Source organism: Schistocerca nitens, chromosome 1 (genome assembly GCF_023898315.1).
Source record: "Schistocerca nitens isolate TAMUIC-IGC-003100 chromosome 1, iqSchNite1.1, whole genome shotgun sequence".
Taxonomy (NCBI): domain Eukaryota; kingdom Metazoa; phylum Arthropoda; class Insecta; order Orthoptera; family Acrididae; genus Schistocerca; species Schistocerca nitens.
The window spans coordinates 1,092,381,019-1,092,394,327 of NC_064614.1; the positions used below are offsets into that span (position 1 = coordinate 1,092,381,019).

The following is a 13,309-nucleotide window of genomic DNA, read 5'->3' on the forward strand; positions in this document are numbered from 1 at the left end:
CCCTGATAACCTAAATCTGGATAGTCAGACAGGGATTTAATACAATGGCTGCTGCACGCATAGTAATGGATGTTTCACTGCCAAGCACACAATGTCAGATGTGAGGCTCTGCTGTGGCTGGCAGCAGGCTTGTGGCAGTCAATGTGTTTAAACACTGCTCCTCCAACCTGAGAAATGCTTCATGTGACCACTGATTAAGGAAACCAGAAGTTTAATTTAAAATCTGAAACACATATAACTTCACTTTTCACTTTGCTCTAATTAGTTTCATGTTATCAATTGATGATATATATCCATAACATTGTTTAGGTACAGGTAATGGTACTGTCAGGCTCTATGGTATTCTTGCAACTTCAAAGTTTTTGTCTCTAGTTGTAGAATCAGAAGAAGGTATTGGAACATCACTAATGTTGCAATGTTAGAGGGTACACCAGCACACTTTTTTTCCATGTTCCTTTTCTTTAAGTCTTCAGGGAATTAGACAGAAATTTTATTGCTAATTAATAAATAATTATGCTACCCTTTTGTTCTTGCTGTCAGTAGGAATGTTCAAATGTTGGCTGATGAAATATTCAAATGGATCTAAGCACTATGGGACTTAACATCTGAGGTCATCAGTCCCCTAGACTTAGAACTACTTAAACCTAACTAACCTAAGATCACACACATCCGTGTCCGAGGCAGGATTCGAACCTGCGACCGCAGCAACAGCACAGTTCTGGACTGAAGCGCCTAGAATCGCTCGGCCACAGCGGCCGGCCTGACGAAATGTAATTCATTCTTTCACCACTTGCAAGCAGTACTGGGATACTGTACATTTATTAAAGAGTCGAACTGTTTGTACAAATTTATCTACAATACAGTGCAGTGAAGAACAACTTATCTAACTTGATAAAAAAATACAATATAGGAAAATTAATGGAGATGTAGTAGCACAGAAAACCCCATTGTATTATTTAGTGCGTTGTTTTTTTGTTGGGGGGTGTCTTTCCTCAGCAGCAGACACTGGAATGCCATCATCTTCATCTCTTCTACTGTCATCAGCTGTTGTTACGCTTGTGTCATTCTGAAAATATAATGAATAAGGTCATAATGGAAAAAAATTAATAAAAATAACTAATGACTCATTACCTATGCACTGAAACTGAACATTTAAATGTGTTATTTAGCAAACCCATAGCAACAAATTTGTTTTTACTGCAGTAGAATTTGCTAACTTCTTTCTTAATAATGAATACTCACCTGTTTGTTAATCATGAATGCAATACATGATTTGGTTGGATGATATTAACCTAGCACTGTGCAATTAAGTGAATAGCATACAAACAGCCTCCATTGTAAAATTTCAAATTATGAGCTTTATCTTGAATCCTATATTTATTTACTCCTTGGGATGTGGAACACTTACAGCAAGAATTTAACTCTGCACACCCAAAATAAATAAGTTACACCTAATTTTGTGTGACTGCTCTGAAATGCACACTTAAGTGCTTCGCAGAGGGTTCAGAGAAGCAATTTTAGACTATTCTTTGACTATTTCACTCTCTAATAGCACATGGGAAAAATAACCTTATGTATCCTTGGGAGCTCTGATTTATTTTATCAGGATGGTTAATTCTCCCCATGTAGGTGAGAATCAACAAAATGTGAGGATTACGGACAGTAAGGTCCAAACGGCAGCAGCTAACTGAATGTTGTGCGAATACTGAACACCCATGCAAAACAACACTGGCATGCTTTGCCTGTCAATTGACACCATTTGAATTGGTATTGTTGAGTGTGCTGTTTACAGTGTGTGTTCAAAATGCTTAAAGCAATGGATCAGCCCACCGACTATGAAATAAGGTCAAGGTTTCAGTTTTTGGTAGCAAGGAACTTGGCAGCAGCAGCACAAGTTCATAAATAGATAAGTGACATGTACAGCCCCAATGTGATCAGCAACAACAAAGTGCCAAGTGGAAGTGTGCTTTCAAGGACAGATGGAAAAATGTCTCGAATGCTCCACGATGAGGCCAACTATCAGTGATCTTTGAAGATTTGATCAAAGCTGTGAACAAAAAGATTTGTGAAGACCTATGATTCACAATTTCAACTTTAGCTTTGGAATTTCCGAATATGGGTAGAACAACTCTGGACAGAATTATCTCTGAAAAGTTGCAGCTTCCCAAATTGTGCACACATTAGGTTTCTAGGCTGCTTACTGATAAATATGAAATGGAAAGAATGGCTTATACTCTTGATTTTTAGGACTGTTATCATAAGGAAGGTTATCAATTTTTAGAGAACAGTGTCACATGTAATGAGATGTGTGTGGGATTCTCACATGACCTCAGGCGTCAAAACGTCAGTCACCCATTCTGCCATTCACACCCAAAATCTGATCTGATTTTTTGGGTGGGAACAGAATGTCCACACACCACACAGACCAGAGTTGGCACTGAGCGATTTTCATTTGTTCTACTACCTAAAGGAGTTTCTCAGCAGCAAGTGCTTCCCAACAGATGACGAGGTGAAAGCAGCAGTTAAAGAGTGGTTAACATCAAAGGCGGCAGATGTCTATGACATAGGGATACAAGAGCTTGTAGAATGTTATGACAAACATTTAAACAATATGGAAACTATGTTTTTTTATTTTATTCTTTACATGTTTATTTTTCTACAGTTTTTTAAAAAAATCTGTTACAGTTTACATTTTGAAAGAAATTGGACCTTACTTTCTGAATAACACTCATATTTTTGCATTTGGAAGAGAAAGTTGATGACTAAAATTTTTTGAAAAGATTTCACCACAATGAGAAACACCCTTTTTTTAATGATTGCGCCCCAACTGGCTTTTCATACCCATTACGCTCTATCCCTTATTTCATGGTAACACAAAACGAGCTGCCCTTCTTTGAAATTTTTCAGTGTCAATCTGGTGATTTTCCAGAGGAGGGCGGCCAAATCAATGTAGCCGATGTCTTACTAGATTTTTTTCTGTTTTCTACGAGTTCTGTCAATAAAATGCAATCTTTGGTTTGCCTTTCCCACAACATTTGTGATTTAAATCCCTAGGTATTTATTTCAATCAATAGCCTTTAAATTTGTACAGTGTATCATGTAACCAAAATGTAATGGAGGACCTCACATTTTATACTGTTTGGAGTCAACTGCCACTTGTTGCACAATTCAGATTTCATGTATAAATCATTTTTGATTTCATATTGATCTTCTGGTGAGTTTACTAGATGGTAAGCAACAGCATCATCTGCAAACAATCTAAGAAGACTGCTCAGATTGTCTTCTAAGACATTTGTAAAGATTAAGAATATTATTGGGTATATAACATTTCCTTGAGGAATCCCAGAAACAACTTCTGTTTCACTTGATGGATTCCCATTAACTACTAAGAACTGTGACCTTTCTGACAGGAAATAACAGATCCAGTCACACAAGTGGGTTGATAGTCCACAGACATACAATTTGATTAGAAGACATTTGTCACGAACAGTGTCAAAAATCTTCTGGAAATCAAGAAATATTGAATCAACTGCAGACAGCATTCATCACTCTGCAAGAATGAAGAGCCAGTTGTGTTTCACAAGAATAATATTTCCTAAAACTGTGTTGGCTATGTGTCAATAGATTGTTTTCTTCAAGATAATTCATAATGTTCATGAACAGTATATTTTCCAAAACTCTATTGTAATCAGTGACAGTGATGTGGGTCTACAAATCAATGGATTGCTTCTATTTTCTTTCTTGTGTATTGGTGTGACCTATGCAACTTTCCAATGTTTAGATATGTATCTTTATTCAAGAGTGCAGTTGTATACGATTGCATTAAGCTATTTTATCAGCATTCTTGGAAAGAAGCATGATTCATATACAATCTGGAGTGAAGACTTGCCTTTATTGACTGACTTAAGTTGCTTCAGACCACTGAAGATATCTACTCATAAGTTATTCATATTGGCAGCCGTTAAAATTTTTTTCAGGCTTCAGCTTTGTCACATGAAAGTAAAAAATGACACACTATTTTTAAAATTTCAGACATGATGTGGCTTTTTGGTCATGTAGTTCACTTGCATATAGCATACTATGGTAACCACCAGTCATTAGTCAGCACTATCCCTGCACTGCCCAGCCAGTGATTTTACTTTTATGACAAATATCTGAAACAATTGAGATATGGCTACCACACAACTTTCCAAATAGAGCTGGATGGTCTTACCTTATTCAGTATGGGTTCCAGCACTTGCTCTATTACGATACACTGGACAATCTCTTTTTTAATGACTGTTGCTGTGATACAGCACTGATGATATACTACTTCATTTTAGTTACACTGTGCTGACCTCTAGTCAATGTGGTGTTTTGGTGGTGATATACCCATCACAGATTTAAACTTACCGCTGAACAATATTAGTTGTTGTTTATCTTGACAACAGCAGGCTCACAGGGTGCTGCAATATCAGGTCTATACAATATCACTGGCTGTTTTGGTGTATTCCTGGAAATTTTATACAATTATTTCTATCATGTCTGAATGCAGGATTACATTCCAGTCATTTGAAATACTCAAGTTAAAATAGGCTCAGTAAAACATGGATTCACTGTGGAACTATAAGTGGTTGTGTGTGTGTGTGTGTGTGTGTGTGTGTGTGTGTGTGTGTGTGTGTGTGTGTGTAAGGTGAGCTTGCTTGTGTAAATGAATGTGTGTGTGTGCATTTCCTTTTCTGATAAAGATTTTGGCTGAAAGCTTAAGTGTAAGTGTCTTTTTGTTGTGCCTGTCCGCAACCTAATGTGTCATTTCTATGGCAACAATCTATCTTTTGCTTTTATTGCAGTCTATATTTTCAGGTATACAGGATCCGTAATGACATTAAAAGCTCTCAGGGATGATGGAGATGGGTACGTGTATCATAAAAGTCTAGTAAACATGCTATAATGCACACCTTAAGAGGTACTGTGAAACACACATCTTCTACTGCTCAAGTGATCACAGCTCTTAAGAATTCACTTTATAGCCCATTTTCACTAGACATTTTTTTCTTGTTTTGATACATACTACATCCTCCCAAAATATGGGAAACAAAGAGCCTGCAGTACAAGACTTTTTTTATAAAATTGACCTTCCCTCCCTTATCCCTGAAAGTTTGTCTTATCATCACAATCACAGAATCACCCCATTTATAGTGAGATGTGACATCCAGGAATCACACACAGTCTTAAAACTGGCAATATTGTACTTCATTTGAAGCACTGTCAAAATTAAAACTATAATTTAAATAACTCAAATAGTAAGAAAAATGGAGCTGATTATTTGAAAAGAATTTAAAGTTGCCTCTCCTGTTAGCTCCTCCAATACTGCTTTTGTATTGGAAAAACATCATCAGGACATCACTACATAATTCAGAACTGAACAGCAGAAAACAAAAGTCACATAGGAAACAATACAAAAATGAAAAGGAATCATCTCAAGACCCACTCACAAAACTGAATAATATTTTAGCTACATATTTTTCTTTATACATCCTTAAGGCTGAGGAAGTCACTTAATGGGAGTCTCTTTATGAAACATTCTGCAAATTTGCTGCCCATACCGATAATTTATTGAAAGCAGCCAATTATCTTTGGTAACTATCGAGGAAGCAACCTGGGATCAATTATGTGTTTGAAATAACTGGAAAATAACAGTAACTGTGTCGTCGTCCCCCCCCCCCCCCCCCCGCCCCGCCCTGTGTGCAGTGATTTTAGTGAGCCTTCAGCAGAAAGGTGGTTGTGATTTTGTTACCCTTTCTCTTAAATTTCATCTGAGCTTCCCTCTTTATGATGAAAGATGTGACTGATTACCACTACTGCTTTTTTTCCCTGACCAGGCTGTGTATCATCATGATTGTGTATTATTTCTGAGTTGCTCCCCTTGTATCACCAAGGCATACCTCTGCTTCATGGTGATCAGACGACAGGAACTGCTCCGTTGCATTATCCTAATTTATCATGTTCAACACAGCACTGTAATGTCCAAATAAATATCTTCATGCAGCTGCTAGTCTTTCGGAGCACCTCTTTAGTTCACTACTCAATCCCAAAAGTGATTCTCTGGTACAAAATATACACACACTTTTAAGAATTAAGTCATCGACCATACTGAGCAGTGTCTACATGGGCAGAAATGCAGAATGAATGGTTCAGTGTAGAAACAATCCTTGCTGTTATGGCGAAATTAGATCACTGGCAAATAAGCAAAAGATGGGTTCCGTTACGGCGAAAGAGCAGAGGGAGAGGAGTGGAGAGTGAGGAAATCTCAACTGCCTTTAAAGTATTGGAAATTCCACAGTGGTATTTTGTTACGTAAATATAATTGATCTATGAACTACTTGCACAACATTGAGTGGAGGAGGAATGAGTGACACACATTCCAAGAGCAGTAAGTACTGTCCGAGAGACTCTGTACAGAACCAGACCTACTATTTACTATGTAATTAATATGTACGGCACAACTTAAGATTTGTGTACCAGCTCACCTGGAACAGAACACTGTTTACAGCCAGCTGTTTACAGTACAGCTACCACAGCAACAACCAATTAGGGAACAAACTTGGTGATGCTCTCTGTCCTGCTCACCGCTACTTCAGGTGCCTGCTACCATGAGGTTGTAGATGGAACTTGCAGACAGAAACTTGTCGATATATCAGCTTCTACGCAAGACTCCAACATATCTGGCCAGTGGGAAGTGGACGAATTTTGGACAGAGTGAGAGGGAGAACAGTGCATTTTGCATCAATTTTCGATATGAACACATGTAGAGCTGCTCTTGCGAATGAAACATATGTTACGATAATTATGCCTTGTATGACTGGAAGCAGTCCCTATCACACTGGTTAACTCTTCTCACACTGGTGGCCCCGTGTCTGTCACGAAACGCGCAATAAATTTGCAACTCCACGTCCGTTCAGTCAGTCATATTACATCACGACAATGTGGCCATTACATAATGCATCACCCATCATGCCGCATCTGGATTACGGTGTCAACAGGTTTGTAATGCAGGCTGTGCAGTGTCATCATTGTGCAAATACAGCAGCAAAAACCAAGTCCATCACCAATTCACGCATCATACCTACGGACAACACCAGCCTAATTAATCCTCAACAATGATGGCCACAACAAATCTGCTCTTGGACTGAGTACAATGCTACCACAGACAGTGCTTTTAAATTTGCAACATAATCGTAACATCACTTTTGTGTCTTCTATGCCATGAATTGGATGTGAGCAACAGCTTACTGTGTTGCCAGAATCAGTTGTGTGCTGTGAACAACTGGCGGCTGTTTTGCTTAGTACAATGAACAATGCTACAACTATCTCTTCAGTCTCACCTCCGAGGTTAATCCTGCCCATTTGGCTTTTTTGGTACACAACAGTGGACAGCATTTTGAAAGCACTAGCAGTTTTACATGATGATTCAAAATACGTTAACCTGCTCTGCCATCTGGTGGGACAGACGGAAGTAAACTGCTACCTTATCCTGCCACTACCACATGCAAGCACATACAGCACAGCAAAGACTTCTCTCATGCAGTGACTTTCTTGAACTCCAGAACAACAGCAAGAATCTATGAACGAACAGCATATTCACAACAAGCCCTCACAACTTTGGCATCACCTCTGCAAAACTGCTGACCGCACTTTTATACCAGGTATGACCTTATGGACCCTTTTGGTCATCAAGTTACTTACCAAGTTGCAACTGGTACCAATTGCACATGGGTCCAAACCTCTAGAAAAATAACTCACATTGCCAGACCATGTTTCCTCGATACACCACTGGCGAATATTTAACAGACACCCTGTGCAACACTGTAATGACGGCCCGCATGCTGCCTGTTTCTAGCCGAGTCAACTCAACACAACACAAGGGCGACGTCACGCTTCCTTAGCAACCGATGGCATGCAACGACGTAACTACCTAGTCTGCTCCACAGAGCAATGATGCACGTCATGTCACAGGTGGTCCAAAGCCATTGACCTGTTGGTTCCACAGTCAATTTCAACGTACTGCTCCCAAGTGTCTCACTGCTTGCGAGTTCCCAAATGACGTCAGCGTATTGAAATAGGCACTTCAGCCCACTCCAACTGTCAAAGTCACCTACCTCGTCCGCACATACCACAAACTCATGTTGCTCTTGCGATGACCAAACGAGGATGCCTTTTCATTTCTGACCTCACTACTTGTCAGCACTTTTTAGTGGATATGGGCTCTTGCATCCACTCCTTACCACACAGCAGCACATTAACCTTCGAACTGACATCAGCAATCTTGCTTCACTTTGTTAACAACTTGGAGATACCAGTTTAAAACACTATTCCATACACCATTCACCTGTCAATGAATCTTAAGTGCACCTTGGCTTTCTATGTAACAGAAGTCGGCATGGGATTTCTACAGTTCTTCCAGCTCTCCCCCAATGTAGTACGATTGGCACTGAACTGCCACACAGCCAGGAATCCCATCAAAGGACTTTTCGCTATGACCAAGACTACTGAGCCCCATTCACCCAAATGCCTCACCACTAACGGCTCCTCTTCAGACACAATGCAAGTGCACCCGAGTTGACAGACGATATTCTTGCTACCCACCACCGATATGTCGACTGCAACACAGAATCACATATGCTACACATTGAAGACACAGGTCCCTAGTATCACATTAGGGAGACAGAGACAGTGCTCACATTGGTGCAAGAAAACTTATGAGTCCTATGCTCTCAACAGCAGGCTGGTGCACTCCCTTTAACCATGCCCTCTCCACCCAGCCACATTCTGAGCACAACAGTCACCTCGCCGCAGTACATTCCGACAGCAACCAGCAACAATCACAAGGTCAGTACACCATATTGCGCAGTATCTGTAAACAGTCAAACCAACCTGCCCACCTACTGCACTAAGGCTCACACACGTCCAGTGCGAGATGGAACTGGGCACCAAATCAAGACCAACAATGATCCTCCCGTTCCCCACAAACCTTGCTGTTTGTGCCCTGAAGACTGACAGACTGCTAGAAACACGATACAGGAATTTTTGGACGTGGGCACCATCTGACCCTCAGACAGCTCGTCGGCTTCCATATTAAGCCCGTACCTAAGAAAGACAGTTCGGTCAGACTTTATGGAGATTATAGGGTACTCAACTCCAGAACTGTGCATGACTGTTACCCTATACCTAACATCCAAGACTTGACGCACATGCTTGCTGGTGCACTGGTATTCAGTGTTATTGGCTGTAAGAGGGGTTATTTACAAATACTAATGCACCCTGACGACATCCCGAAATTGGCGACCATCACACCATTCCGAGTGAATAAGTATTTCTTCATGCCATACAGCCTCAAAACTGAAACACAAACATGTTAATGTTTTACTGTCAGACTACACCTTCAATTTCCATACTGCTACACCTATCTTGATGGCAAAATTAGCTTCTCAAGCACCTATGATGAACATTTGCATCACCTATAAGAAGTTCTAGCTGCATTACAAGAAGGTGGTGTTGTCATTAATGAAACAATGTCACAACCTTGACAAACGGAAATGACACTCTTAGGCCATACACTCAATATGCCACACGTCAAAGTGACAGTGGAACGCATGAAACTCCTGTATCCCTTAACTTCTATTGGCAACATCTTCCTCATGCAGTTGCATTGCACATTCCTCTCATGAATGTTGCAGCTGGCAAAGATAAACACTGGAAAAAGAAAGTCACATGGCCCACACAGATGACAGAAGCATTCTAATAGGGCAAAGAACTGTTTAGCATAAACATTACTTTGCCACAACTCACCCGTACAACCAATGTGAGTGACACCGTGGTGTGGGCCTGTGTTTCAGCAGGTGGTTGACAGTGTGCCCTTAAACACTTCAGTTCTTCAAGAAGAGACTACCTTCCTCGCAATCTAAGTGGTCAGCTTTCAACCAAGATCTCTTCACGGTATATTTGGCAGTCAAACACTTTTGTGAAGATATTGAGGGGCACCAAGTGACTAAGAACAGAAAACAAAACCTTTGGTGGATGCCATCAAGAAACCATCCCAGGAAGGCAGTCCATGCCAAATCAGACAGTATTGCACAGTACACCACCAACATGTCATATTCATGCAGTAGACAATATCATTGCAGATTATCTTTCAAGAAGCCATACAATTTCTCTCCAATATGATAATGAGCACATGCCAGCTGAACAAATGAACAACCATGACATAAACCTTACCATCAAACGTTGGTCTCTCCCCAGTCTCAAGCAACACAGCTCTGCAAAGTTTTGCAAAACAGATCACAACCACTGGTGCCGCTTAGGATTTGCCATGAAATATTCAAAAGGTTACATAACCCGAGTCACCCTGGCAGAAAGTGTGTGCCTTGTGATGGACAGACTCCTACGGGCTAACGTCAAATGAGACTGTCATCACTGGGCACAAAGCTGCCTCATACGCCAGCGAAGCAAGATAGACTGTCACACACAGCCTCACCTCAGATGCTTCCCCATCCCAAAGACCTGGTTCTGGCATGTCCAACTTGACATTGTCCATGCTCTGCTGGAGTTGAAAGGATTTCAATACTTCCTATCTGTGGCTGACAGGACCACCTCTACACACTTGAATGTCGACACTCAAGTTAACTAGAATGAGGACGAACACAGATAGCCCATATCACTCCCACCTTAGGATTCGATACGAGATGGACAAGACTTCAATAAGCTTCTGCCACCAACCATCCACCTGTCGCACCACGTGAGTAACGATACAGCCACGTCAGACACCCTCCGCAACATCTGGCACAGTATCACTTGTACAGCATCAACATGTCATACAGCACCATGAGAACTGTTGCTGCCAGCAATGCTCAACAGTAACTGACTTTCATTCATTATGTTATTCTCACCTAGATGTGGTGTTCAGTTAGAAGACTGAGTGAGACACACATACAATATGCTAGTTTTCCCCACAGCCAGTCAACAGTGTTTTGAAGTGGAATCTACCTGCAATCTGCTCTTCCCCAACAGTCATTTCATTTCCATGTCAGCACAGCAAAGACTTATCATAAGAGTTATGCAGCTCTCAGACTCATACACTGTCGTATCCAATTAAGCATACTCTATTCTATACATTTATATAGGAGTCATGAGGATTACATGTTAGGACTGGAATACATCACTGTTGCAATCCAGCACTACGTTTGCACTCTCAGGAGAGAGATGTAATATATGTTGTTGTGGTCTTCAGTCCAGAGACTGGTTTGGCGTAACTCTCCATGCTACTCTACCCTGTGGAAGCTGCTTCTGCACCCTACATTCTTTTGAATCCACTTAGTGTATTCATCTCTTGGTCTCCCTCTACGATTTTCACCCTCCACGCTGCCCTCCAAAACTAAATCGGTGATCCCTTGATGCCTCAGAACACATCCTACCAACTGATCCCTTCTTCTAGACAAGTTGTGCCACAAATTCCCCTTCTCCCCAGTTCTATTCAGTACCTCCTCATTAGTTACATGATCTACCCATCTTATCTTCAACATTCTTCTGGAGCACCACATTTCGAAAGCTTCTATTCTCTTCTTATCTAAACTATTTATCGTCCACATTTCACATCCATACACAGCTACACTCCATACTAATACTTTGAGAAAAGACTTCTTGATACTTAAATCTATATTCAATATCAGTTATTTTGCTCCCCAAATAGCAAATCTCATATACTACTTTACGTGTCTTATTTCCTATTCTAATTCCCTCAGCATCACCTGATGTAATTCGACTACATTCCATTATCCTCCTTTTGCTTTTGTTAATGTTCATCTTATCGCCTCCCTTCAAGATACTGTCCATTCCGTTCAGCTGCTCTTCCAGGTCCTTTGCTGTCTCTGACAGAATTACAATGTCATCGGCAAACCTCAAAGTTTTTATTTCTCCCCCAAGGATTTTAATTCCTGCTCCCAATTTTTCTTTTGTTTCCTTTACTGCTTGCTCAATGTATAGATTGAATAACATTGGGGATAGGCTACAACCCTGTCTCATTCCCTTCCCAACCACTGCTTCTCTTTCATGCCCCCTCGACTCTTATAACTGCAATCTGGTTTCTGTACAAACTGTAAATAGCCTTTCACTCTCTGTATTTGAGCCCTGCCACCTTCAGAATTTAAAAGGGAGTATTCCAGTCAACATTGTCAAAAGCTTTCTCTAAGTCTACAAAAGCTAGAAATGTAGGTTTGCCTTTCCTTAATCTATCTTCTAAGATAAATCATAGGCTCAAGTATTGCCTCACGTTTTCCAACATTTCTACGGAATCCAAACTTATCTTCCCCAACATAGGCTTCTACTAGTTTTACCTTTTTAAACTGATAGTTCGGTAATTTTCACACCTGTCAACACCTGCTTTCTTTGGGACTGGAATTACTATATTCTTTTTGAAGTACAAATAGCTCATAAATGTCTGGTAATGTTATGGTTCACAAATTTTTATCCATTATAATAATGATTATTAATGCCTCAATCAAATAGTTGGCTACTTACATCTCCATCCTTATGCTGCTGATCAAGTGCCTTGCACAGCTTTTTTGAACTGATGTGGAAATCTCGACTCGCATTTTGTTTGACATACTGCATAAGATTTACCTGTTGGCACAAAAAAAACCATAATTAATATTTAAGCTGACAATGAACATTTAATATAAAAGTAGTTGGTGCTGTAAGTACAATAGGAGAACCAATAAAAACTCCAGATCTTCAGTAGAGAGGGCAAAAGTGAAATTCACTCCGCCCACTTATCAGAATATGGCAAGTACTATTCTCCTTACAGCTTGTCCCAGTATGGTTTAAGCTCTCTTTACATACAGATGTCATAGAACCTTATGGAAACTGATTAGGACATAAATAAATGTGTTTCCCTAATTGCAGCAAAGAGCAATGGCATAGCCTCACAAAAGCAATGGGAATTCTGGAGAAACTTTATGAGACATAACCACTCCCATAGCCATGGCTGGAGTGTAGTTTGAGGTGCACATCTCTCAACAGCATTTCAAATCTAGTCAATCTGATGTAGTCCAGAGGGACATGGTGGGGACTCCTGTATCCATGGAGTGTTCAATGGCACACTCTTGACACAATTTGGGAGTAATGGAATGATAGTGTCCTACTGAACATAAATATCACCACCACAGCACTTTAACACTCACTCACTATCTACCTGATACAATAACAACTTGCCACCATCGTGCATCATCTCTTATGTACAACATCTTGCCAGTCCAGCAGCTGCTTTCAATGTATC

The 13,309-nt window shown here is 40.4% G+C and overlaps 1 protein-coding gene across 1 annotated transcript in view; it reads right to left on the reverse strand.

The window, feature by feature from the left end:
- Positions 1–800: 800 nt before the first annotated feature.
- Positions 801–13,309, reverse strand: part of LOC126198634 (Fanconi anemia group I protein-like) — a 250,425-nt gene continuing 237,916 nt past the window's right edge. The window contains exons 24-25 of the mRNA XM_049935099.1: positions 12,553–12,654; positions 801–1,066 (exon numbers count right to left, since the gene is read on the reverse strand). Of these exons, the coding sequence (XP_049791056.1) occupies positions 953–1,066; positions 12,553–12,654 (216 nt within the window). The 3' untranslated portion in view covers positions 801–952. The remainder of the gene's footprint in view (positions 1,067–12,552; positions 12,655–13,309) is intronic.